The sequence below is a fragment of the Enoplosus armatus genome, chromosome 4 (genome assembly GCF_043641665.1).
Source record: "Enoplosus armatus isolate fEnoArm2 chromosome 4, fEnoArm2.hap1, whole genome shotgun sequence".
NCBI classification, from domain to species: domain Eukaryota; kingdom Metazoa; phylum Chordata; class Actinopteri; order Centrarchiformes; family Enoplosidae; genus Enoplosus; species Enoplosus armatus.
In genome coordinates, this window is record NC_092183.1 from 3940805 (window position 1) to 3968801 (window position 27997).

The 27997-nt window shown below is 40.3% G+C and overlaps 1 protein-coding gene across 1 annotated transcript in view; it reads left to right on the forward strand.

The window, feature by feature from the left end:
* Nucleotides 1-11104, forward strand: part of smarca2 (SWI/SNF related BAF chromatin remodeling complex subunit ATPase 2) — a 46060-nt gene extending 34956 nt beyond the window's left edge. The window contains exons 28-34 of the mRNA XM_070905044.1: nt 300-518; nt 1689-1912; nt 4845-4950; nt 5524-5625; nt 6463-6595; nt 7999-8132; nt 10842-11104. Coding sequence (XP_070761145.1) covers nt 300-518; nt 1689-1912; nt 4845-4950; nt 5524-5625; nt 6463-6595; nt 7999-8132; nt 10842-10871 — 948 coding nt within the window. The 3' untranslated portion in view covers nt 10872-11104. The remainder of the gene's footprint in view (nt 1-299; nt 519-1688; nt 1913-4844; nt 4951-5523; nt 5626-6462; nt 6596-7998; nt 8133-10841) is intronic.
* Nucleotides 11105-27997: the final 16893 nt, after the last annotated feature.

Here is a 27997-nt window from a genome sequence, read left to right on the forward strand (position 1 = left end):
TTCACCTGGCTTGTAACTCCAGTTATATTAGTACATGCGTAGCCCACTGTCACTCTATATCACACAGCTAATGAAGGAACGTAAACACAGAGCTGTGGGGAATATAATTAAAGCACAATATGGCCTACGATACGTCCATCTAGTGATACATTGGTGATATCTGATTTATAAATCAAAACCTACGGCGGGACTGCTGTTGACCCCCTTCCCCTCGTGTGGTATAACATAAAGGAACCGAGGGTCGTGTCACCGTTTGCTGTTTGACCTGATGTGATTTTCCTACTTTTCCTCCTCTGTAGCGCATGGACATGGACCGACGCCGGGAGCACGCCAGGAACCCAAAGCGCAAGCCTCGTCTAATGGAGGAGGACGAGTTGCCTTCTTGGATCATCAAAGACGACGCTGAGGTAGAACGGCTCACATATGAAGAGGAAGAGGAGAAGCTGTTCGGCCGAGGATCACGCTGTCGTCGGGACGTGGACTACAGCGACACGCTGACTGAAAAACAGTGGCTACGGGTAAAGTCTGAGTTTACGTGTCAAGACCAAAACATGGCGATAAACTGCTGTAGAAATGTGAACAACCTAATATGTATTTATTTACTGAAATCTATAGTGTTATTATTATTTATTAACCCTGCTAGTAATGAAAAAACAAGCCAGAGTGACAACAGAACTGTTTCTTTTTCACACTGCAGTTAATTACAGCAATCTTGTGTAACATACTGACTGATTGATTTGCATGAACTCACTTTTGGTAATTAACGATCTAAAACGTCTCTGTGCGCCACACCTGTTGGAACGCCACACTTGTTTTGATAGTCTGATATGTAACCTCACATTGTTTATATTTAAGGCTGCCTTTAACCTGCAGTTTAATTTCTTAGGTCTGAAACAAAGAAACTCTGTCCTTTTTCTTTTGTACTGTGTTTGTTTGTTTATGCTCACGCTGCCAAATTTATAAATCAGGGTTTATGTTCCTTCCAAAGAGGAAGTTACACAAAAGTCACTTGGTCATTTTTCTTCCTTTCGATCGCAAGACCAAAATCAGCAATGTGTTGGTCCGATTCTCACTACTTTCCAACTTCCCTTCCTTGTCTGTGGCTTTCAATTATTTTTTAAAGGCTCAGTAATTTCACTGTAGTTGTTAGTAAACGATTCTCAAACAGGAGTAAGCAGATCAGACCTTAACCATAACTGGATTTACTGCCAAAGTTTAGCTTAGCCTGATGCTAAAGGCACCCAGTCACGCAAACCAAACACACTGTGACAGGCTACCCGGGAGAGACATCAAAGGCCTGGCAGATCCATTTTATTGACGGAGGCTCAGGTGTTTCAGGAAAACAAGAATAGAACAAAGAAACTTTGAGACCGAGGTGACAATCTGTTGGAAGAGTTAGCTGCAGTTCAGAGAGGCTTTAATTAAAAGAAGAAAAATGTCAGACACCTGTAGGCACTGCTGAAGAAATTAATGCAAAGGAGCATATCTACAGTTCAAATACCGCAATTAGTGAAAGTACTGCTGCTGTCGGGTCATTTGTTCGTGTGCTGCCAAGGGAATTACAAATCTCATGACAGAGACGGTTTGTGAAAATTGTACCCAGATAGATACAATGCTACACCATATGTGGACACGTTGAAGTGAGTGGGGATTAACCCCGTCTTTGCCGTGGCTCTTTTCGACTGCAGGCCATTGAGGATGGAAACCTGGAAGAGATGGAGGAGGAGATCCGGCTGAAAAAGCGCAAACGCAAGAGACGTCAGGACAAGGACTCGTCGAGCAGAGATGACAGCGGCGCCAAGGCCAAGAAGAAACGTGGACGTCCACCAGCTGAGAAACTCTCCCCCAACCCCCCCAGACTCACCAAGCAAATGAACACCATCATCGACACAGTCATCAACTACAGAGACGGGTAAGGACATTTACTCACATACTGGCCTGCCGTTTTATTTCACTGCATCATTCAGTCTGACTGAAGTGTTTTCTGTTGCACTTGTCGATCTTTAGTTGACACAGAAGTTGCGTTAGAAGTCGGCAGGAGCAGATGTTTAATGTTTTCAGGGAAATTTAAACGTTGTTGGTTCCGTTTCGCTCGATTGTCTTTTAACCAGGGAAAAACCCGTCAATGGGCACCAGACGTATTGATTCAGAGGTCTGAAACCATTTTGTCCGCCCCTGTGTCTCAATAAGGGTAGCTCAAATATTACAAACACCTCTCAGTATAACTCACTACAGTTCAGCTGAACATTACAACCTTCCTGAAGAAAGGATTTACTTACAGCTACATGTCGGTAGCTAGGTGTACCTAATAAACTTTATTAACAAACAATAAATAGGTTTAGGTACCTGCCTACACAGGACGCCCCTCAGCTGTGCTCTTCACTTACACTTCTATATGAATCGATGCAGCCGTCTACACTGTAGTAGTGTAATGGCTCCTGCTTGGCACAAGTAACTGCACCCTCACCATCTTGTTAACTGTCAAATCTATGTCCTTACAACTTATAGCCCAATTACATTGATCGTGCATAGGACTGCGAGGGTGGTCAAGATGTTTCGGAGGGCCCAGCAGGACTTCGGCTGAAGGACTAAGAATTGCTTTTGTGCTGGTGCTACTTCGCTATTATAGATGACACCCACTCTTATCTTAAGTATGTGTGTGTCTGTAATATTCACCGGCAGGCGACTGTGCCGGAGCTTTTCCAGGAAACTGTTGCCTGCTTTTCCAGAAGCCAAATTCTTTCCTCTCCCAGGTGATGGTTGTTCATCCCACTGAGGCTCTGGCACTCCTCTCGCTCAACTAGACTGGGACAGACTGGAATCTCCACTCCAGGACTTTAGGATTCCTAAATTGGAATGTGGTTTCTCCATAAAACAAACTAAACCTCCGAACTACATCAAGTCAAACATGTGTGAAACTTGAATTTGATTTGGAATTTGATAAACGTGTATCTCATCAGTGGAGCCAGGCAACAGTCTAGGCTCCTCCATAAGGCAGATTAAGGCGTGACTGTGGTCTTCTTGAGGTTTCTGCCATTTTTTCAGCATTATTTTTTTCTTTATCTGGTCTAAGGACAGAGGGTGTCATATGCTGTAAAGATTGTAAAACCCCTTGAGGCAAATTGGTGATACTGGGCTACAGAAATAAAACTGACTTGACAGAGATCACAGTGATTTTAAATAGTATGTCACGATGAAATCACCAGTTGTACCGTCTTTCAGTCACAAACCATTAGTAGAAACCCCTCTCGCTGGAAGCCTTCATTATTACATTTTCATCTTCCAAGCAAATCAACAACTGGGTCTGTTCCCAGAGGGTCCCTGTTGCCATAACGCTGCGCTGAGAGGCATCACACCTCATACATCAAAGATGTAAAAATCCATTTTCAACATACCATCCGTCTTTGTGGTTTCAGCACAGTTTACACAGTGGATCTAAGGGTGATTGTACAATATAAGTGACCCGAGATCAGCAGCCTTGAAATCAGGCTAAACCTCCAGCTGGTAGTCTATACTTAAGGCTCTTTTTGGGGTTTTATTTAAAATAAATAAATTCAGGAATTTATTAGTTTGATTCTTACAAAACAGGTAAAATCATGAGCTCGCCACAGATCCGTTTAAATGTATAAAATGAACACTAGTGTTGATGCTAATAAAGTAATCACACATTAATCAGTTGAGGCACGTGGATCAGTGTTGCAGAGACCTTGGTGTTGGCGTAGAAAACATTTTATGGGAGAAAGAAATGCAGATGAGCAGCAATTGGTATTACTGACACGAGCAATCAAGCTCTGTTTACAAGGTTGATGTAAAAAAAACAAAACATGAATGCTCATTTCTTCTCACTAACTCGTCTCTTTTCCCATTTTCCCAAACTCATGTCAATCTTTATCTCTGTTGCAGGAAGATAACGATTCAAGCAGGGTCCAGAATTTAACTTTTTGGAGGGACAATGTGTGAAAATAGTCTCTGATTTGAAGTAACCCACAACTAACAGCGGCAGTCTTGTTTTAAGTATTCAGAGTATGGAGTCTATACATCGTGTACACGTGTCTGGAAAATGAACAGATGGAGCCTCAGCAGCTCATATATATTGTATAATTGTTGCAGCTCTGTGTGTGTGTATTTTATTCAACATCCTACTTATATGTATTGTTAATTTATTATCACTCTTGTTGCCATATTGCAATTCTTTCCATGTACTAAGTTGCTTGTTGTTAAACTTGCTAACTTTGAAACAGCCAACCTGGCCCCAAGCATAAACACTTTATTATTAATTGTGCTGCATTATTCATCTTTATAAAAACAGATCTTATAATGAAGAGGTGCCAAATTACAATTAATACCCCAAGGAAATGTTTGGAAACTTTCAGACTCACCTTCTTACCTTGTTAATTCATTTAGCAGATGTCTCATTGACGTCTTGCTATTTAAAGCCGGTGTCCCTCCCCAGTGGTCGTATCCTAAAGACACTGCGGCAGACAGAAATGGACGCCACTACTCGTTGCCTGATTTCTCGTTAATTGTATCCATTGCATTAACATTTTTCTCTCATTGTTCGACGTGTGTTTTGCTTGTTTTGCTGTATTTTACTGAAATTGGTTGGTTCAAGCTTATGTAAGCACACGTCATATTTTATTTTACGTGAAGAAAACACGTTTGGATTTTGATATAAGAATACAAAGAAATTGGCTTTTTGTCATTTGTTTGGCATATATTGTTAAAGAGGTGCACAATATGACCGTGGATGTGATCTGAAAGGGTTGAAAGGGCATTTTTCACTGACTTAAAGTCATGATCTGCTTTGAATTTAACAATGATGTGAAATGATTTTGTGTCACCAGGTCAGGAAGACAACTAAGCGAGGTCTTTGTCCAGCTGCCATCCAGGAAGGAGCTCCCAGAATATTATGAGCTAATCAGAAAACCTGTGGACTTCAAAAAGATCAAGGTATGTTAACTGTGACGACCCAGCAGTTAACGTGAATGAGGAATAATGATGGTAGTGGGATCAAAGAGCAGAATAAAAACACTGCGAGCTTTAAGTCGATGATTCTAGTGAACAAATTGATGCAGAAAAAACAGCAGATAATAAATGTTCTTTTACAGTAATAATAATTTCATACTGTAATTTGCAAAGCAGCAGTTTTATGAGATTTAAAAGACGCATGCTGTATAGTCATACAGAGTAGCAGAAACTGTCCTGCTAAAGAAGCGGTAACTTTAAAAGTAGCAACAATCAGTCGATTTATTGATCAATTGATGGTCAGAAAATTAATCGGTGAAACATGTCTGGTTCTCTGCCTCCAGCTTCTCAAATGTGAATGTTTGCTGGTTTTCTTTGTCTATGAAATTAAGCTGATTATTTTGGATTTTTGGACAAAAACTCACACACACTAGCTGATAATGACAGTACTTGTTAGTTGCAGCCCTGATCAAGTGTAAGTTTCAAGTTAAAGGAGGACACTGACACCTTGAACAGAACAGAACCTCACAGAACCTGTTGGTGTTTTTCTGTCAACAGGATCGAGTGAGAAACCATAAATACAGGAATGTGGGAGACCTGGAGAAGGATGTGATGCTGCTTTGTCACAACGCGCAGACCTTCAACCTGGAGGGATCCCAGGTCAGAACCCCCCCCCCCCCCCCCCTTCCCCGCCCCCATGTCGAACTGAAGTTTACTTCCTCGTATGAATCTTCTATTTTTCTTTTGTGGTGCGTAATAGAGAGCCAGACGTCTGCAGGCTGTGCTGAAACTGTAATCTGTAATCTGTAATCGTCAACAATTTTGATAATCGAACAAAAACTCCAAACACTCTCCGGTTCCAGCTTTTCTAATATGAAGATTAAGTAAATTAAATGTGTTTGGACTGTTGGTTTGAGACAACAAGACATCTGACGGCGCCATACTGGGTCATATCACTGTATCCCTCTTAACCACCCAGCTGCCCTTCATGATGAGCACTTTTTGTTTGTTGAAGTCCTCCTCTCTCTATCGCACACCCATATACTCTCCCTCTGTTCTCTTCTTTTGTTATTTTCTGGGGAGGCTTGACTTTGTCCTTGAAGCTTACCAAAAGGTGTCAGTATGTCTCTTTGCGTTGGTTTAATTATTACAGAAAAGAAAAAAAAGAAAGCGAGCCATGCTTCTCTGGACAGAGCACAGTTTCTTAAGAAACGGTCTATTTTTCATTCCTAAGCTTTGAATTGCCACTTCCTGTAGTCAAAGAGAAGGCATCCATTAATACCTGCTACTTATCTATGTGTAGCCCCCACTTGCTCTTCTCCCATGTATCTCTCCATTAATGCGCAATCTCTCCTCTTTTATTATCCTTACCCACATCCACCTTTTGTCCAGCAGGTTCCTTTCTCTCATTTTCCCAGTAATACACGTCATTCATGCTGTTCGAGGAACTCTTTATACCATCTTCTACCCCTCCCCCCCGCCCCCCGCCCCCCTCAGATATACGAGGACTCCATCGTCCTTCAGTCTGTGTTTAAGAGTGCCAGGCAGAAGATTGCCAAGGACGAAGAGAGTGAAGACGACAGCGATGAGGATGATGAAGACGAGGATGAGTCAGAGGCAGAGGCAGACGGTAAGACACACACACACACACACACACACACGTCATCTCATTTACATTCTTCACTGTAAATCCAGTGAACGCTGCTCTGGAAATTAATTCTTGACCTTGGAAACTGTTCAAGGTCCACTTCATAGATTTTTCTAGAGCTTTCAACTGGTCTTCCACAGCAGAGGAAAACCGGTTGAAAGCTCCAGAAAGACTGAAATGAAGACACATGATGCAGCTCCAGAAAAAGCTAGTAAGTAGGTGTTGAGTTAAGAGTTTATTTTGTTCCTAATAGGGATGCTAATTTAGAAAAACAAATTCTGACCGACGGCTGGCCCTCGTTAACCGATCATTAACCGTCAAGATTAAAATGTACTATTTAGACTGGACGAATGTCTGCGACCCATTCAAAACAAATGTTTATTTCATAAGAAAGGGTTCATTATTACATGTGCAATAGAGAGACAACAGAACCTCCGGCGCTGAGGCAGCTGTATAAAACATTTAGAGGGCATAACAGCCTGGATCTATTTTATAACTTATTAAAACAAAGAGCCTAGCAAACAGTAGCCAGACTTTTGTAATAGGTTTATTGATGATCAAAAGGAGTGGACAGGTTAACAAAACGTAAACTTGTAGTCTCATTTTTCAGACCACAGATAGTCCTAAAATATAATAACAGGCCAGGCCTACCTCGGTCCTGACTCACGGACAGCTTGTCTGCTGGTTTCTATTCAGAAATAGCAACACGTCATGCAGAGACAGCGCCTCGCTTTTTTAAAATTATTATTAGTATTAATCGGTAAAAATTCTTATTGACGGTTAACGGTTAATTATTAACATCCCTAGTTCCTAAACTGATTCACAAAAATGCCATTTTTTAGAATGAAGACTTGACGTGTCCAGTTTGTTAGCCTTTTCTATTTTTAACAATTGACAGCAGGGTTGCAAATAACTATTTTCATTATCGATTAATCTGCTGATTATGTCCGCGATTAGTTGATGGATTGTTTGAAATGTTTTTCATTATTTTGTAGACCAGTTTCCCAGACCTCAAGGTCAAGTTAACAAGTCAAGTTAGTCCAAAACCCCGAAGATCAGTTTACAAAACAGCAAATGCTCTCATTTGAGAAGAGGACATTTTTCTGTCAATGGCTTGTTGTTTCAGCTCCATTTGACATAGATTCATATATTACATAAAAAAACAGCAAACAAATTAAATCAAAATATTTATTGCAGCTTGTCAGTTAAACATAAACAGGTGATTGCAGATATAATCACCCGTCCTCTGAGCCTAAATGTAGGGAGAAACATCGATGAGCCTAATTTCTGTTTTCTGACTCAAACAATGATAAAAACCAGTTACGTAAGACTTATTTTGGTTGGACCTTAAATCACTCCTGCTTTTCCCCTTGTGCTTCATTCAGCCAAGTCGGTGCGGGTTAAGATCAAGCTGAGTAAGGAGGCGCGCAGCCACGACAAAGGCAAGAAGAGGCAAAGCCGAGGGAAGGCCAAGCCGGTGGTCAGCGACGACGACAGCGACGAAGACCAGGATGACAATGTAGGTCATTCCACTCCGCTGCCTCATTAGCACACGTTTCAGCAAAAATAACTTTACTCAGAAAAGGACTCAGTCTTCGCTGTCAGGCGAAATTGGCTGTTTCTAACTCAGCAGGTCTCCTTCATGTGGATATAATTCTGAGCAAATGAGAGAGACATAAACAGCATTTGAATGACATTGGCTACCACATCTTAGGAAAGCTCACAGTAGCAGTTTATCCCTACTTGTTTTGAGTGAGAAATAGCACGCTGACAATATCTGCTGAACACGGTGGAGCTCAATTCTTGTCGTCACGATCCAAAATCCAGCCGTCTAATCGGTAGCTGTGTCACACCTGGGATGCCAGATGCAGGCAATTCAGTTAAATTGTTGGTAGAAAGAAAACACTGAAAATTGCATTACTCTGGGTCGCCCCAAACGTTTACAGTGAAACACAAGATTTTGACTTTGTGCCATAGATTATTTATACAATTGATATTGACTACAGATTCCTGCCTCAAACTCCAACATTAGTGCAGTTAATGCTGCAACTAAGGATTATTTTAATAATCAAATAATCAATCAAAGTAAAGAGCTAAAAATGAAATAAAACCCATCCAGGGAATCCACCATGTAGTAAAATGAATTGAGCATTTGGGTTGAATGTCATTAAATATTCTATTATTTTACTGTATTATCCTCTTTCACTGGACTTGCAAAATCAGTCCAACGTCATCTAATTTCCTGCCAGCATACAATGAAACCAGTAATTAACAAAAAATAAAATTAAAGCCATAGCAAACACCACTCATCTACCCATTCTCATATAATTAGCACCTAACTCTATCCTCCTCTGCCTCCTGCTGTGTAAATCCTCGACTGTCCTGATTCGGTCATATAGAGGTTTGGATGAATGTGTTTGATATGTTCCTATATTCTCTCTCGCTCTCTCTCTCTCTGTATATAATACTCTATAATTGTCCTATATACTTGGTTCATTTCCGTGGATGATTTATTGGCTCGACCTGTAGATTCAAAACCACGACAAAGCACGAATGATCTCCAATCCCCATTAAACGGGTGACACTTATTATTCATAAATGACTGCAGGGAGTCGGGGAGATTCTTTGAATTCATGGTGACATTGATTTTACTGTATGACAACGTTGTTAGTGCGAAAAAGCAAAATAAGAAAACTCACTCAGGAGCAAAAATCTGCCTTTAAACTTGAAAGAAACAATGATTTGACATTTTCTGGCCGTATCACCCAGCCCCAGTGTGAGCCCCAGAGCTCTGAGAGGCCCTGTCTCATTGCTGGAGTAATAATAGCTGCCTTCTAATCACTGCTGAGTGTCGTCAATGGAAGACGGAGATCTTCAAATCTAAGGACTTATTGATTGGCAAATTCTTGCGTTCAAATTGGATTGGATCCTTAATTAGTGGTTTATTTCAAGTATGTGAAAAGGTCGACCCGTGAGTATGAAAACAGAGTCAGTGAGGTTAACGTGTGGTGCCAGGGTACAGACCACTTCCTGCTAGATCTCGGTCGTTTCCAAGAAAAAGTAAACAGCATTTCTCAGTAGACTTATTCCATGGTTCTAATTTCATATTGTATGCTACTTACAATGTTGTAAAATATAAACTACTCATTAATCATTATTAAAGTCAAAGAGGACAGAAACAGCCTGAGCTGACCAGTCACAGTTCTCGGGGTCCCCACGTGGCATCTCCGTAGCCGCTATATTCCCCCGATGTGTAGTTATATTTTCAAAAGAACCAAATAGTTGCCGCCGTGATAACTTTCCAGAGCTGTACAATCCTGTCATGCAGTGTTTTGGCATCTGAAAAGCCTTTAAAAACTTAATTTGTTACTCAAACTGGACTTCCTGGATCGTATTTTAATTGTCTCCCTGGTACCTTCACAACACGCTCTCCCACCAACGCAGCCCCCCCTGCGTTGTTTCAACAAAAGGCTGCTTTCAGTCTAAATTCCTGCTAATGCAGAAGTATAAATCCAGCTTAAGAGCACGACAAGTACATTTTGATATCATTAAAACCAGCAGTGAGCGCTACTTTAATATTAAATCTGTAGGGATCAGAAGTCGTTTCCCCTCCATTAGATTTTGATCAATATTCAGCAGAAGAGGGCAACTTAAGGCAGCTTTTTTTATTCATGCCGACAGTGATACTGAACCGCAGGGTGTTTGAAGTTAATGTACACAGCTCAGCCAAAATGGGAGGTCCACCAGAGCATGGCCAAAAGCCACGTTACTCTGTGAATACAAATGTAGGGAGTGATTTCCTCTGCTGCCTATCAGTCATGGAGGTAACACACTCTCATACTCTTTGTGCAGTGAGTTTAAAGCAAAGTCCTGTCTCTTTCTGTCTCTCTTTATCTCTCAGCCCACCTGCTACTTAACCACAGATTAACAACTGAACCATTCTTTCCGAATTTCCAGAGGGTCTTTTAAAGTCCTCGTCCTCCTTCACAGCCCCCCCCCTTCACCACCTCCTCCCCAGAAACTGAATCTAGAGCAGCTTTAAGGAAAGGGCACTGGCTTCACCTCCCGACCTTCTGTCCTCTGGAGATTTTTCTTTCTTATTTCAGGATGTTGATATATTCAGCTTGCGATGACCTACACCGCCTCTTGTTTATGCTCTCCACAGACAATAAACCTTCATCTTCCTCTCTCCTCTGCCTCTCTCTTAATGCTCTTTATCTCTCTGCAGGATCAGTCAGAAAAGAGCGACGACGAGTGAGGACACGAGGATGTTGTTTATAGCACTTACAAACAAAAAAGGACAATATCTTCCATGTTCAGGTTCATATTTTTTCTCTTTAATTTTACTTAATTTGTCCTCGTTGTCCGTAGTGTGTATTGTCGTCCCTTGTCCCACCAGCTTGGAAATGTATTACTAATAATCAATAAGCTACAGCAATACCAATCTGCTTATATTCTTGTTTTTAAGACAATTTTGTAGTATATTTTTTAACTCTGTGCTTTAAAAGAAGATTTCAATTCTGTATGAAAAAAAAAAAAAAATGTGGTCATGCTATACGCGCTTTTGCTTTATTTGTACTTGCTTGCTTGCACTTTTAGAAAATGAAATATTAATATCCAAATTTTTTAAATGTGTAATAGAATATATATATATATGTAGCCAAGGACATCCAAGTTAATTTGGAGAGCCACTGGTGATTAAAAAAAAAAAGGCAATCAAAGTTTATAATGTTTGGATTTATTGTCTCACCTCATTCAGTGCCAAATGTTGGAACGTATAGAAATTGATTGTTCGCTGAACCCCTCCCCCGACCAGCGATTGTCCAATCATAGCTTAGCAACCCGTAACTAGGCACGGCAGGCCTGTCGAGCTTTAGATTTCTCCACGTTGAAGCGGCGTGTGTGGGAGTTTGTAGTAAGAGAATTGGTTTTTACAGACCGGACAGCGTGTTTATCTGTGTTTAACGTAAGCGCCAAATGTTTCAGTGTCCGGCTCAAAAGACCTCTTTAATGTATTATTCATTATTAATTATGTTAATGCATACAGTAGTAATCGAGCATTACTTCCAAGGCCAAGGAGCTGAACTTTAACTACTATCAACATTAGCTACCACCATGTAGTGTGTTATTGGCTCAAAGCTGCAGTCATTAGCTTGTCCGGCTAACTAGCTTACATTAGTAATTTCTGAGGCTAAGAAACCAATCAATAACGAACTAGGTTACGTTATTTTGTGGGGTTATTGGATACATTAATAAACGCCCGTTTCAGGACTGGAATATCGCCCGTGTAGTATTTCCCCACTGAGTGGAAGCTGGTCCTAGATGCTATCAGAGTTTTGGCTAACGTTAGCAGCTCTGTCAGTTTACAGTGCCAAACTTGGTTAGTCTTCATCCTCAACACCTTTTTCTCTTGGATCATAACTGATGATCCAACTTTTTTGCCTGTGACATGTAGCTTTTGCTTCTGTCTTTTAGCATGTTATCACAGATCTATCCATTAAGTGCATATTTAAGACTCCTTTTCTGACTGGATTTGGGAACAGCTGTTTAAACCAACTCATGAAGCTCACGTTAGCTCAATTAGCTAGCTACAGCTGGTAAAATCTGCCAGTGGCAGTAGTCATTTCAACAAAATCGGCAGCTAGAAATGAGGAGTCTGCTTTTGTTTACCACTATCTGAAATTAAAAGGACCCAATTTCAACAGTATATGTGCCACCGTTACCACTGAAAACCACGAGAACAGAACGCTATAGGTGTAGCAACAGTATCGAAGAGGGGCGGGGCTTCACGAACAGTCAAATGCGAGACAACGCGATTTTGAGAGTGTAAACTATATCTAAAGTCTGTCTATCTTACAGCCAGCACGACAAAATGTCAGTTGTTGCTCGACAACTTACAAATAATTTGAGGTGGCCACGAATGCTGAATGCTTTTTTTTTTTTTTTTTTTTTTTTAAACTGCTTATTAAACTTATTAAGAAACATGTAACCTTGCATTATGTAGGCGGCACATCATTTAGATAAGTCCATGCGTTTCATGTATCCTTTCTTCTAATGCTTTCAAGTCATTGTGGATCAGAGCAGAAGCTTTGAACTTTGTTGTAACAAAGTGTTCGGGTTATTTTTGATTGAGAGGCGGCAGATTTGTGGGGAAACACCTTGTCTTGTTGAGTAAAACCAGCATCTATCATAGCAGTAAATGTAGCTTCTGAAAACATGTTGCAGCAAACAGATTGTAAAGAACCAAGTCTTAGCTTAGCTTAGCTTAGACGGTAGACGACAGCAAATATTACAAAGAAAGCAGTGTTATGGGATTAAAAATCTGATTTGAATGACATTGAATATAACTATATTTTAAAAAGTGTATTGATTTAAACATTTGGATTGAGGTGTTTTTGTTCCTGTATTGGTTTTGAGCCCTCATTTTATTGGTTTATATGTTGTTTGTAGCATGAACTCTTTTGGAAATATACTGTGTACATGCAGATATATATCATTTTTGTTTGTGTAATGTGTGCTTGCCGACTCTCCATAAGTGTGACTTAATCTTTGCTTTCTTTGCACAGTGTGTCTTTGTGGTTGTATCTAATAGCCAAGGGCAAATAAAATCTCACAGATTTTCAGCACAAAAAAAGTTTTCTCGTGTTTTTTTTTTTTTTTTTGGGGGGGGGAGGGGGTACATGTGTGGTTTGGCTATTTTACATTTAAAAAAGAAAGCCCTCAAAGCACCTGAATTTCATTATGTTTTTTAGATTCAAAACGAGTTTTTAGCTAAACTGCTGCTGCCTTTTAAAAACAGGATGTCGTTATTTCATGATAGGTTATATAAATTAAATGAATACTCTTAAATACACTTAAATATACCATGTTTCAGGTGAATCTACTTTTACACTCTTCAATCACAAGTGTACCACCTACTTGAATAACTGTCTCGGCACAATTGAGGAGATTATTTGAGCTGTGAGCCTTTAAAGAGTGAAGAGGAATGAAATCTCATGCACTGCTTCTCTCACACACTGATAACGTAACACAAGAATGCACTGCCATCTTCTGTATTAGAGACAAATAAGCAAACCTCAATCAAAGTGCCAAAGGACCAAACATGTCTGCACACTCTACAGGAAGTGTGAAGTATTGTAATTAATTGTGAACTCATATCTATTCATGGACATACTTTATCGCCGTTGTACAATCTCTGTGAAGAAAGAAGTCAAGTATTTGGAACAACAAATGTAATGGAACGAAGGTTTAATATCCTGTTTGATTCAATTTGATTCAGCTGGCAAAATATTATTTACTCAAATGTAGATTTTTAAGATCACCGCTTTTTGAAATCCTTGAGACATATCAATGGTAAAAGTTCCTTCATTAGTTTACTTTTTAATATAAATTATTTATCAGTATTTGTGGCAGTCATGGCAAGTCATTGTTGTAACAAAAGTTGTAATGTAACTAATATCATGAATCGTAAAACTCTGGCGCCTCCAACAGGTCAAAATGTTCACTTCTCCAACGCTTGATTAAAGTCTAAAACTAATGACATAATTCACATCAGCCTAAGCTGTACTTTGACATGCTAATGTAAATGTCACATACAAGATTTTAGCATTTAGCACGCTAACTGGAGATTGTTAGCATGCTACCATTAGCATTAAGCCCAAAGTACAGCTGAGGCTAACTTCATGAGTCACAAACCACGTGAAACCATGGCAACAACAAGCGTGTCCCAGCTGTGTTCATCACTTGTGGCGTCTGTGCTACTTGTGCATTTTTTCTTTCTTAAGACGCAGTGTGCTGAGCTCTCAGGGCCACCTGACATTTTACAGTCGCAAAAAAATAAACTTGTTGCGATGTCCTCAAACAGCCGGAATTGGCGGCGTTTCCAGATGCCAAAAACAAAGTCACATCAATCATACAAACACTCCAGAGTTATCGTGCTTCCGGGCAAACTATTGTACAGTCGAATGCAGGCTACAGCCAGACCTGAGTTTGCAAACATATTTGTGCTAAAGGTCTGTTAATAATACAAGTTGACCCCCATGGGCCCCCGAATACAGGCCAATGTTTATTATTCTGCCAAATAAACAAAACTTGACTATACTAAATAAAACAGTGACAATCACACGATAAGGCTAGCGATATCCTATACTTTTGTTATTGTCAACAAATTCCATGAAAAGACCAAAACCAACAACATGCCTCTCAATACTGTCTCTACACTTCTCTACTCTGTCTGGAGCCCATCAGTCCCTACTGAAGGCATACATCTTTAAAAGCAGGTTCTAAATAAACACTTTTATTTATTAAAAGAGGATAAACATCTGGCCACCGTAGTTTTTAGCAAATGTTACTCAAATCGTGCATTTGTTGGGGACTATTTTCAGATGTGGATTAACACACATTACACATTTGGTGCTAAAGTGAGTATTAGGGGCAGCAGGACGGAGTGTGTGTGTGGGACTGAATAAGACATATAATAGGGTCACTTTTCCAAAAGAGGCTTGTAGTTAGTTTATTGATCGTACGAAGGGCTGAATTGTTGTATAAATACAACAGTTATCGGACATCTGGCAACACTTCCTTACGCAAGATAATCCCCTCTGATTTAAGTAACGTGGCCTTTTCACCTCGTCACCCTCAGGTCAAATTTTACATTATATATCTTAAGGATCTAAGAAAGAGCAAACAATATATTTTTATTATTCATTTGTCCAGTGTTTCTCTCTGGACCGGAGGCGATCCAGTGTTTATTCTCCACAGTCCGTTTGTTTACTGGGCATCATACTGGGAGGAGAGTCTGGTAAACAAAACTTGATGGAGAGGCAGAGAGAAAGAAGGACTCATGGAAAACAGAAAATGATTTCATCTGGGACTCGGCGTGTTGTTGCTTCCCTGGAGGTCAGGAGTCGAGTGTGTGATGTAAACTGCGGCCGACTCTGTGCACGGAAAAAAGTACTACTACTACTACAGCTGCTGCCTGGTCGTCGGACATTTGCAGTATATGAATCACTTAACCTGCAAATTCCCATTTAACCCCCAAACGTCATTATCAAGACAGATTTTTACTGACAGATTCTTTAATATTTAAAAACAGAATATTAACGTGCTCTTTCCTAATTAAACATGTGCCGTTGCGTTCACAGATGTGAGCTGACATGTTGTCACGATGACTAACTTATTTAATTCTTACTTTACAAAGTTAAGTGGCGGGAAAAGCGGACTTGAGAACAGTTTTATTTTAAGAAATGTCTGTGTGTGATGTGCAGAGCCCGGCAGGTGCCACTGAAAAAAACATGAGTTGTGTTTCAGGAAGGGAAGCAAATTATATTTTCTGTAAAATACTCTGTAATTCTGTAATGAAATGACGTGTTTGACCACTGCCACTGTACTTTTGGCGTCAGTAGGTAGCAGAGTAATATCATTGCTTTAGATGTTGCGTTTGAATGTCAGTAGGCAAAAACTTTGTTCACGTTTGCAAAAAAAATATTGTTGCAGTCTAATTTATCCAATTTTTCTGTGTCCTTCGTGTCCTGTTATAACAATGTGGGTGTATTGACACTCATCCCCAACATGTTGAACAAAATTATGCTCTGTTCGGTTTCACTCAGAAAAACAACACATTACAAAAGCTAAAGACTAACTGGCTAATTAAGTTTCCAACTTTTCAAAAGAGGGATAAACTGTTTTAACCCTTAAACTTCTTTCCCATGGTTGCAAACGACCTCTTGCATCGTAATCAGATTAGACGCATCATTTCATAACAATCTGCAACACGTGAAAGTGGAATTTCGACCAGGAAATACATGCAGAGAGAAGCAAGCTAGCAAGAAATGTGTGGGCTGAGTTTTTGTCTCTTAGATTATAACTCTTTCAATGGCATTTCAGTTCTTTTAAGAGTTGTGGTGAGATGCCAACGCAGTCAGTAGGATGTGTGACTACTGCAGAAAAAATAAACAATTTAAAAATTCTCCTTTTCTGTAAAAACTATTTTGACCAAGTGCGCAAGTCAAAAACACAGAGGAGATATGTGTTGATTTCACTTTCATTTCAACTTTAAAACTTTATTCTCATTTACTTTTCGAGAAGTTTATCCCGTTGGGCATTTCCACACACCTGTCTGAACCACTGCAGTGATTCAGTGGAGTGACTCGTACTGTATTTCATGGCATCCTGACTGTATTGTGCAGCTCAGACACTGGAGGGCAGAAGAAGGGCCGTCGTACTGTACAGCTGGCCGGACCCTCACACTCCGCAGCACATCAAAACAGCTTTCCTTTTTGTATTCCTGCCATTTTAAACAGAGCCTCACTAAGCCAATTCCCCCTGAAGAATGACCATCCATCGCCCCCTTTTTATCTCCCCCTTTGAAGTGCCGAGCTGTTGGGATAGACTTGAGCCCAGGAAGAGAGGGGCAAATTGGATGTTAATCCTTGTCTGAGTGCCAGAGATGTCAGCTGGAAAAAGTCAGGTGCCAGTGCGATTTCTGCTATTCGTCTGTAGCTTTTGTCCAGAATCATCACATTCTCCAAGCAGCAGATGCAGGTCCTTCCATTCGCAAACTGATTCAGGGAATTTTCCTTCCTAATGACTGGATGAATGGTGATATGAAAAGGCCAGGTGCTCTCTATTATTAGAGGGTCCGGTGTTATCTGGTGTTGTAGCTCGTTGACATTCAAAGGCGGGAAACGGGCCCTATCGATGCTAACTCTTGCACAACTTAAAAGGAAGAGCGGGAAAAGGCTTTGTCTCCCTTCGGATTCCGGGGTTCACTATCAGTTTAACGCATGATCGAGGAAAAGGCTCATTTTTCTTTGCAGCGCTGAGTCCTGGTAAGCTGAAAGGCTAAATCACAGACACGAGGACAATGGGGGTTTCACGTACAAACAGGACATAAACACGAAACCTGGGACCTTTATTTTGAAAGCTTTATTGGTGAAAATGTCTATTTTCGACTAATCGACCGATCGTTTAGTCACAAAATAGTGAAAAATGTCCATCAAGTTCCCAAAGGCCTTGGTGACGCCTTCAAATTACTGGTTTTCCACAACCAACAGTCCAAAATATCAAAATATTAAATTTACGATGATATGAAACAGAAAAAAAGCAGAAAATTCTCACATTTGACAACAACGGCTAATGTTCAGTCGTCAACTGGCAAAATAATAAACCACTAGTTTATACATAAAGCAAAGTGCATTAGCTTGTGAATAGTACAGCATCTTCTTTCTACTGGAGACAGGGATCATAATCATACAGTGAGATTTAGCATGATACAGGGCTCATGATTTGATACGCTAATGATGTTTTTAACAGGCCGCAGCTAACAACTATTTTCATTATCAGTTAAATCAATGAATGGTTTAGTGTATAAAAAGGTACAGTCCAAAAGATATTAACTTTACTAACCAATTAATTGACTGATCGTTTCAGCTTTAGATGAAACATTTGCAGAGACCGTTTTGTTTTTTAATAGTTTTTGGTGCATAATGCTAATAATAGAATCTCATAAATGAAAAACAAAGCATGTTTTAAACTATAAAAACATATAGACAAAAGAGATAAATGGAAAATGTATATAACTGGTTGTAGCAACATTCTAGCACAAAAATGACAATGCTTGGCGGCACCTGGAAGTCGCTCAGCGTCTTCTGTGATCCATGTTTTTCACATGTATTTGCACTTTACTTACCTAATATAGTCATTTTGTCTTCCCTGTATATATACTGTATAACATCTGTTGCGTGTCTGTCTGTCCAAGAGGAGGGGTCCCTCCCCTTTCTTTCCCATCATTAAGGGTCTTTCTGGGGCGGATTTATAGTGTCTTATGTTGTAAACCCTTCTGGGACTATATAAATAAAATTGTCGACTTCTTTTTTTCCCTCAATCTAACAGCTTGTTAACATTTTTACCTCTGACATTGTAACTGAATAACATCCGCAATTAAACACCTTCCACTATCTAATTATCTCAGACTCTCACAGCTCTGTGTGGTGATTGCAAGCATGAGATCCCGCATACAAGAGGTCGAGATCAGCGACTCACTCCGTTTTGAGCTAAATGCTAAACCAAAACCAAAGGACAAATAGAAATTTTAACCTACACAATAAACCTCATGGTGGCGCTAGAGGAAAGTCAGAGGATCACCAAAAGGCATTAGGCTTCATCCTCTGAGCGCCACAATGCTTTTTACCAAATTTAATGCAAATCCATCTCATAGTTGTTGAGATATTTCAGTGTGGACCAAAGTGGTGGACCTCCATTAGAGCCACACCGTTAGCATGGCTAAAAACTGAATTAACACGTCACGGTTCCCACATCTCTTGTCCACAAGCATGTCTCATTTTTTAAATGAAAAATGAATTTTGGTTTCATAATAAAAACTAGTGAACAATATAACTTGACATCATTTTGTCATCATGTGATGGTCCAAACATCCAAAATAGCTAAAAATGTGTTTTACCACTTCATGAGTTTAGCTAACCTCTCGGGGCTGATGACAGACATGTTTACAAGAAATAAAAGAGGGAATGTAGAGGGGAAGATGGAAATAAATGGTTCCAAACCTCTAAAACAACAGACGTCCAACATCTTGCACACTTGAAGACTATTTTTTTTAACCCTACAACACACACTTAACATGACTTTACAATGATTTACATCATCTACCTGCCGTGACTGAAATCCAGTCCTCCAAGGTTCAAGTGCTGGTTGTTTCCCTGCAGGAGCATGACGCACTCTTCACCTCCTGAGTTTTCATCAGTCCTGACGGACGAGCAGCAGCATCAGCAGCATCAGCATCAGCAGCATCAGCAGCAGCAGCATCAGCAGCAGACTGATGGTGGCTGGTCATGATTTGCAGGTGACGGGAGGAAGAGAGGCAGAAAAGGATTCAGGTTCATCATCATCCCTGAAATGAGGCGCTGAAGTGTGAAAAATCGATAAGAAGATAACGTTTATTGTGCTGCTCTAAAAACGTGAGACCAAATAAGACAGCAGTAAATTAATATGATGGCTGTTAGTGAGTCAGGAGGGACTGCTGCTGTGGCCAGGCGTAACTGCTGAGTATTCAGTTTTGGTAGACACGACAGATGGGTTAAAATGATGACAGATAATCCTAAATTGAATAAAAGCCCCAAGATGGGACTTCATCATCACTTTCTGAAAGTTGTAGAAAGTTCAGCAAGTGTGCAACAATAAACACCCACTTTATAGTCTTCTACACCAGCGTTTTGGGAAATGCTGAACATTAAAACAACCCTACACTACAAAATGAGCTCCATGTTTTGAATATTTAACAACTAGTTTTGGTGATTTCAGTGCTGTTCATTAGAGTATGTTGTGGTGCCATGCAGCTATTTAGCCAGAAAATAAAAATTTGGATTGAAAACAAAACCTGAACTGAAAAAGGAAACGTTGACATTGAGACACTTCCTAAAAAGCTGAAAACAGTTCCCAGGGAAAAAATGTCAACATATGACATAAAAACGGGCTGTAAAATAGTCAAAATGTATTAAAAACATGAACACTTACATGTCAAAAGTCTCCTCCAAAACGTTTGAGAAGGAGGCTATTTTATTTTCCGCTGTTTTCGATTAAATAACATCCATAAAAAGCTCAAACATCACTCACAACGCTTTCAGGATTCACCCTCAGTGTGTACAAACTCTCCTTGCTAGCTAGCAACGCTGCTGGTGGCGGATTAGTTTTGATTTACGCACGCGTACGGATTAGCGCACAGCCCGTCCAATCAGGTTTCGTTATCGGGTTTTGAAGACCCGCCCCCCCTTCTTGCCTAAGAGCCCATTGGATTCGGCAACGATAAACTCAATTGGATGCAAAAGTTGTCAGTCAAGTGACGCTGGTTGTTTATTCATTCTGATTGGCCACTTGGAGAGTTTATAGTTCGAAAATTGATTACCATAAAAAAAACACGGACTTTTACCTGAGAAGCTTCCAAAATGGAGGTATGATCGTACATTTAATCCATATTTAATGGATTTGACTAAAATATTGTAAGATATTGTTGTTGTTTTACCTTGTGAGTGAGCTCTGACAGTATTTTTAATTTTCAGATGCTTTTAAAACGTATCTGGCAACATGGATACACCATGGCTGTAGTGGCTAATTGTAGTGCTAATTCTAAGCAGCAGAAACTCAGTAAACTCAGTTAAAGTATTTAGAGATTGCATGCGATGCATTCAACTGGGATTTTAAAACACATTTTCAATACCCTCGTTAATGACCTTAAAGTCCAGTCCTGTCAGCACCACTAATAGTCACCAGCGTTTCTACTGTAAGAATCCTCATAGTTACCTCAGTACAGGTACTCTAGTTTATTTTAAAAGACAAGCAGATGCAGCTGCTTTAAAGTAAATGAAGTATTTTGTACAAATTCAGCTCAGTTGTGCTCTCACAGAGTAAAAATGGCAGAAGTAATTAAACACTCATTTCCCCGTAGCTGCACAAAGAGAGGCAATGCTTCAACTCACACCATGGGGTGACATCCCACACATCAGGAATCGCGCTGCACGAAGGAAATGCAAAGTGAAGCACAACATTTTGTTCAACTCCCCAGATGTGGAAGATTTCACCAGTGGTAGTGATTATGTGAATAAAAATGTAACCTCAGGCGCCGGGTGTTTTGTCATCAGCTGAGCTTCTGCTTTGAGCTTGAATCAGTCACACTGACAGCAGTTGTGCAATATGAAAAGCTAATTTGCATCAATAGACAAACAGATTTCTTAACATCTTTAAACTGTCGCTTTATAAGGGCCCATGAATAAATCCTCCATTGAAAAGCATTCCCATCTGGCCACAGTCTGCACCTCTGCACTGAGTCAAAAACAATGTTTATTTTAACATAATGTGGGATGAATAGACACATAGATACCCGCGATGTTTCTTAGTTTGTTAATTTGTTCCGAAGGGCTCCGAACCAACCAATCACAATAATAAACATTCAGTTTTTGTTTTGTGACATAAGTTGTGTTGTGGTGGCGTCCTGATGTGCATATATATATATATATATATATATATATATATATATATATATATATATACACTGTATGTTTGAGCTTTGAAAATGCACATCATAGCTAAATGTAGTTCCTTTTTCCTACACTGGTGCAATGTTGTGGTACAGCCTTCTGCTACATATCAAGGTTTTAGATATAAGAGGGGCATATAGAAGTCCGGTTCAGACTTTGTCATGAAACAGGGTTATTATGACATTTGCAATGATATTGTCACTTCAGCTGTTTTTTTTGTTTTGAGGTGGGAGTTTATGTTTTATTTCTTAAATGGTGGTGATGTGCTTTTGGATTTCAGGATTGTCTTGTTTTAGTTTTTCCCCTCGAGGCAATAATTAGCTATAATCCTCCCCCTCTGTTTGCCTTGTATGCGCAACCTGTCACCTTCAAGCAGCCATCAAGTACACAGCAGCTGAAACATGACAGCTTCATTTTATGTTGCTTCATTTTATGTCATAACAGGCCCCATATGTCGTATATGCCCCAGAACGTCATTTAGTTTGTGGTCATTAGATTAAACACATTTACTCAGGAATAATGTAATCATGTAAGAACAGAATCAACTGAAACAACAAACAATCAATCAACAGAGGAATTAAAACGAGTTTGACATTAAGACGATTGACAAGACAAGGGGTCTTATTATTCATTATTCCTTTATCATTTTATTTGTTCTTTATGGTGCATGTTTCCAAACATGACTCTTACTACAGCTGACACTTGTTAAATCTGGGACCTGCCGCCCCCCCTGCAGGTCTGGGGCCCTGTTGTCCGGTTGGTAATGGAGCCTTATTTCTTCCTCAGCTAGTTCGCATGAGGGATGCTTCAAAAGTGGTTGTTGAGAGATGAGAGAAGTCATTTATACCCCCCCCCAGATATTCCAGAGTTTTGATCCAGAGGTTTTCTGATCAGTGATGCTTTCTGATCAATAACATATTGGCCTCGGGAGCCAAATTCTGATTAAACAAACTATCAAATAGGAAAAATGTTTGTTTTGAATTGAGTCTGTTGTGTACCACAATGCTGTTTTTTCCTCTATTACTGCGTATGTCATGCGGAATGGTTTCAGATCCATAATCCAAAATGTGATAACAACACATTTTAAATGATCATGTGTGTGATGTGTGATGACGATATTGACATTTTAAACATTTTGCGATAACGTAGGCAGAAAGCTACACATATTGTAGGTTAATATTTGTTGGAACAACACCATCTTATGTGTTTCAAGAGAAGCTTTTTATTTCCAGTACAAACTCCCCCACCCTTATTCTTTTTTTTTTTGTGCCTTTGCTCCCATTCTGCACTTTTAGACAGGCTCCAGAACAAGTACCTTATTTTTCATAGGTTTTCCTTCTTCAGGTCGAAGTTTAACTCCGTCTGATTTTGACTGCAAATCCTTTTTTTTTTTTTTTTTCCTGTCTTGAACTTAGACAACCTTCCAATCAAGTGAGCAGGTAGTGATCAATTCATCTGACGACTCAGGATTGATGAGCACTGAGGGTGAAGCTGGCAGGTGATCTGCAGGTTCATCACAGTCTGTCTGTCCACCTGCAGCTGTGGGATGTTGCCAAGAAGAAACCTTTAGGTGAAATAACTGACATAAAGCTGAAAATAAAGTGTTGTAACTGGTTAAATTGGCCTGTTTAGAATTTAAAACTTAAGTGTCACAGTAAAACATATAGTTTGAGGAATCAGCCCACATAATAATAGCACAGCCTTGAAAACAGACGGCTTGTTCGGGTTCTGCCCAGCTGGTCTGACTTCAGGCTGCACTTGCTCACATTCCCATTATGCCAAAAGCAGATAAGCTGCTTGCTGCAATGTTGAATTAGTTTCCTATTATCTCTAATTATTGGTAATGAATTGATCTGCAGTGTTGTCTGAACTCGTGGATTAGCCACAGACTTCATTATTATTTATTATTAGTTATTCTGTTGTTCCGTAATTAAACCAGACGGTCAATCAGTCAAAGTTTGTTCATTTAATTGAGGCATTTTATGATACTGAGGAAGGACGTCCCGCAAAGCCTGAGCTGGAGGTCGTCCTGTACGCACACACACACACACACACACACACACACACACACACACACACACACACACACACACACACACACACACACACACACACCTGAGATATGAAAAGAAAGCAGATGTGCTAAAGTTGTGCCAAATCATCCGTCCAGTCGTCCATCAAAACTACAGAAACACTGTGGGGTCTGGATCCCCGTCAGTGTCAGAAAGACACACATACTAAGTTAATTTTCCATCCACTGTTTTTATGCCCATTTTCAATTTCCATCCATCCATTTTCTTCCGCTTATCCAGAGCGGGGTCCAGACGTCCCTCTCCCCAGCAACATTTTCCAGCTCCTCCTGGGGGATCCCGAGGCGTTCCCAGGCCAGATGAGATATGTAATCCCTCCAGCGTGTCCTGGGTTCTGGGTCTCCTACCCATTGGACGTGTCCGGAAATCCTGATCAGGTGCCCGAAACCTCCTCAAAGTTTTTACGCTTGGCTGAGGTGGAAAAGTTGATGTATCAATAAAAACAAAGTGCAGTGGACACAGAGTTATAAATCATGACGTACATGAAGCATGTGACTTAACGTCCACTGAAGAGACATCAGATATACGATTAATTAGCGATGAGGAGACTGTAACCTTCCTCACATGAGACAGTTTCCATCATGTTTTCCATCATCGTGTTTGTTCATCGGAGGTATTCTTTTAATGGCGTCATCCCGCCGCGTCCTCTTCTTCTGCAATGCTTGAATGTGTACGAGTACCTACAAATGGCACCTGCTGTTTACCTCAATGCACCAAACTCTTAATGTTCACATAACGGTAGTGGATGGAAACGCTCATTAATTCACATTTTCTTTTGCTGATTTTCTGGAAAAAAATCAGTTAAAATTTGAGCTACACTTGGATGGAAACTTGACTGTTGTTAAAGTTGCCTCTGTCTCACTGTTTCAGCTTTAGTGACGATATGATTACACTGAATGAAATGTCCAAATATTTATGTTTGCACCATTCCATTAAATGAAAATATTATAGATGTCTTGTGCATCATTTCCAACCAAAATTCAGCCGGACACATTTGGTATCTTTAGAAGCTTTTAGGCAGTGACGGTCTAGCTACTAACTAGACAGAACTTAGCATAGCATTACGCTGGCCTCGCTGACCTTCCAAGTTCAGGAACGCCACAATCACGACTGAATGAGGGGAAAAAAGGTAAACATTTCTATTGAATTACCAGTTTCTTTTACACACACTCCCTGATAAGCTTTGGTTCTGTGTCTGACGTTTCTCTCGGATGATGTTCTTCTGCCCTACGTGTATTCGTTTGAATGCTTCGTATCACCCATCCGTCTTCCAGCGACCTCAAATAACAGCAGGTCGGAGTAAACGGGCCCTCGTCCAGAGTGGGATTCAGCTGAAGACAGAGCTGCGAGACATCGTGTTTTCTCATTTGTTTTTCAGTTGTTCAGGATTGTTGTTGTTATTTCTGCAGCTTTGTTTTGACAAAGTAGGGGGGGCATGTCCCTCTAACTTTTAAGGTTTCAGTTGGTTACTCACTGAAATCTCTTTTAGCCAGCTGTCAAAATCCAGATGAGAGAAAAGAGGAGGCGATGAAATAGTGAGTCGCCTTCAGAGAGTGTTTTACGGGACTTGTTTGTTTGCCCTGGGTTTTGCCTTTCAGGCTACACACAGACTACTGATGCTCTGACAGGCAGAAGTCGTACCTTCAGCCTGAGCGGAGGCCTGCAGGCACTACTCAGTCCTTTGCATGTTTTTCAACAACATATCGTATTATTGTTTTAAAGTTAATATTCTCCTAAAAGATCCTATAAATTACCAATGATCAAATATTAAGTACATATGGCAGTAAATGGCAGTGCTCTTTTGAACGAAGATGCACGTAGAATATTGATCTCTTGTTAAGTTTGAGGGTCTCTATCAACAAAAACTAAATGTGATTAGAAAACCATTAATTTGGAAAGCATGATGTGAAAACGGAATATGTAAAATGCCACATGATTTTGTTTCTTAATTTTTTTTGACTTTTTGACCTAGTGTCCCTCCCTCCCTCCCTCCCTCCCAGCTGTGGTCTGGCAAAGCTGAGCGGTTTAAATTAAAGAGGCAGAGGAACGAGTCTGTGATTCAGCCCTCTGCTGGCCTCTGGGCCTCTCTGGTGCAGCGACTGACAGGGAGAGAAATTTCATATTAAACATGGCCACCAGTTAGGACTCCTCTCCCCTGCCCCCTCCCTTTCTGACGAGACACTGGAGCACTAATGCACATCAGGCTTCATGCATCACCATATGCCACCCTTCAGCTGGTGTCAAAGAGTGTGAAAGCTGCCCACATCCATTCCATCAACATGATGGGATGAGGCCGCGGTGCGTAGGAGTTGGTTAGATAATTATGTCTGAAGGGTACGACATTTGGCCAGAGGAAAGGAGCAATGAACTAAACCTGAAATGTGGGGGTATGAAAGTGTTTAATGTCTGTGTATGAAATGGGAAATTACAGGGAAAGTCTCTGTTGAGTTTCAATATCAACGTTTGAATCTTTTTTACAGGCTTTTGTGTGCAGCGAGATGTTACCGAGATGTTCGAACTACAACAGAGGTCGCCGATCCGGAGTCCAGATGACGGACAAGCAGGTACTCAAAAAATAAACGTGTCTGGCAGCATCACGACAGATATGCAGCGGATTTAACGGCGATAATCTCCGGTTCATAAAGGTTCTCGCTGTTTTGGCCAAAAGAAACAGTGATACCCAAATGAAAAGCACTGTATGGTGGCCATTTTAGGACGTTTCAGACTGACTGACTTGAATAGGGCGAGAGTAATCCTTTTATTTTCACCTTTCTATCTTTTTGTTTATTCATTATTCCCCTCGTTTAATTTATTTATTATCATTTACCTACGTGTTCGTTTACCATTTATTTTTCCCTGTCTTTTTCATGTGGGGGGAGGGAAGGGATGGATGCAGATATAGTCAGCAATAAAAGTTTCTGTTTTACATGAGCTGCTAATGTTATATTATATAATGTTATATGTTAAACCTTCAACTGAGGATCCTCATATCAGAGATGAACGACCTGCAGATGAGAACAAAAAGCCTGTGTGTGCGTTATCAGACCTCACGACATGAATTAATGCCTTGGTACACATTATTGTTATTATTATTATTGTTGTTGACGTTGTTACATCCATATTGCTATGGGTTATGAGTACGTTTCTGAGCACCCCGAGTGGACTCTCTGGAAGTCCCCAGAAAGTCATCTTCAGGCCCCTCGTGGACTTGATGAATTGTGGATTTGGACATTTGGATTCAGCCTGTGAGTTAGGAAGTCCAGTTTGAGTAATACCTGAGTTTTACACGCAAAAACACTGCAGCGATATATATAATACTATGAGTGGGTCCCTAATTAATAAAACAAACGTTAGACCTTGTGATGAATTCGGACATAAAGTGAAGTTTTCGAGGATTAAAGGAGGTCACATTGTTGGACGGCTAGTTGACCTTGAAGGCAGGAAGTCAAATATAAAGGTCTTGATTGTCTACTGCACTATCAGTGCACAGAATCACTGATCTAATCTATAGATACACAAATCACCCGATCATACTGTCCCAGCGAACACTGTCATGTAACTTTTCACGGTGTTAGCAGCTTGTTTGTAGTGCTAGCTTCCCATGAGCGGCACACTGGGGGGGGTTAAAGGTGAAGTGGCCAGATGACGTTGCTTTGAATCGTGGCAAAACTATCTGCTAAATTTCAGGGCTGGGAGCGAAGTGTTGGACAGACAGAGCTGTGGTTTTCATCACCATAATTGGCTGACGATGATTGCGGCTGCCATGAACGCGCTACGCTCTTGATTGAACCGTCATTACAGCTGAAACATCCACCGTGAATTGGCGTTAGCAGCGTATTGTTGCTGATGTACAGCTCTGTGCCGTGTGTGATAATTTCTTTTTCAATTTGATGGTCAAAACCAAGATGCTATGCGATGCTTCTTCCACCTCACTAATTTATCTCGGGCAATTTTCTCCCGGGTGATTATGTTTATCCTGTCCCCGGCTGAAGGACGATGGTGTTGATGTTGTCTTAAAATGCAGGAAAATGGAAGAAAGAAAGACCGTTTTTGTCAATTGCTGTTTCCAAAGATCAAGAATGAACTTTAAATGAGGAAATAAAACATTGCATTTACAGGTGGCATCAAGACTTGTTTCTGCTCTCAGACTGTTTGAACTTTCTATCAGAGCATATACAGTAAGAGTCTCTTAATGGATGAATATCAAAGCTGGAACATCAGTCTCTCTTTTTTGTTGACAAATTATC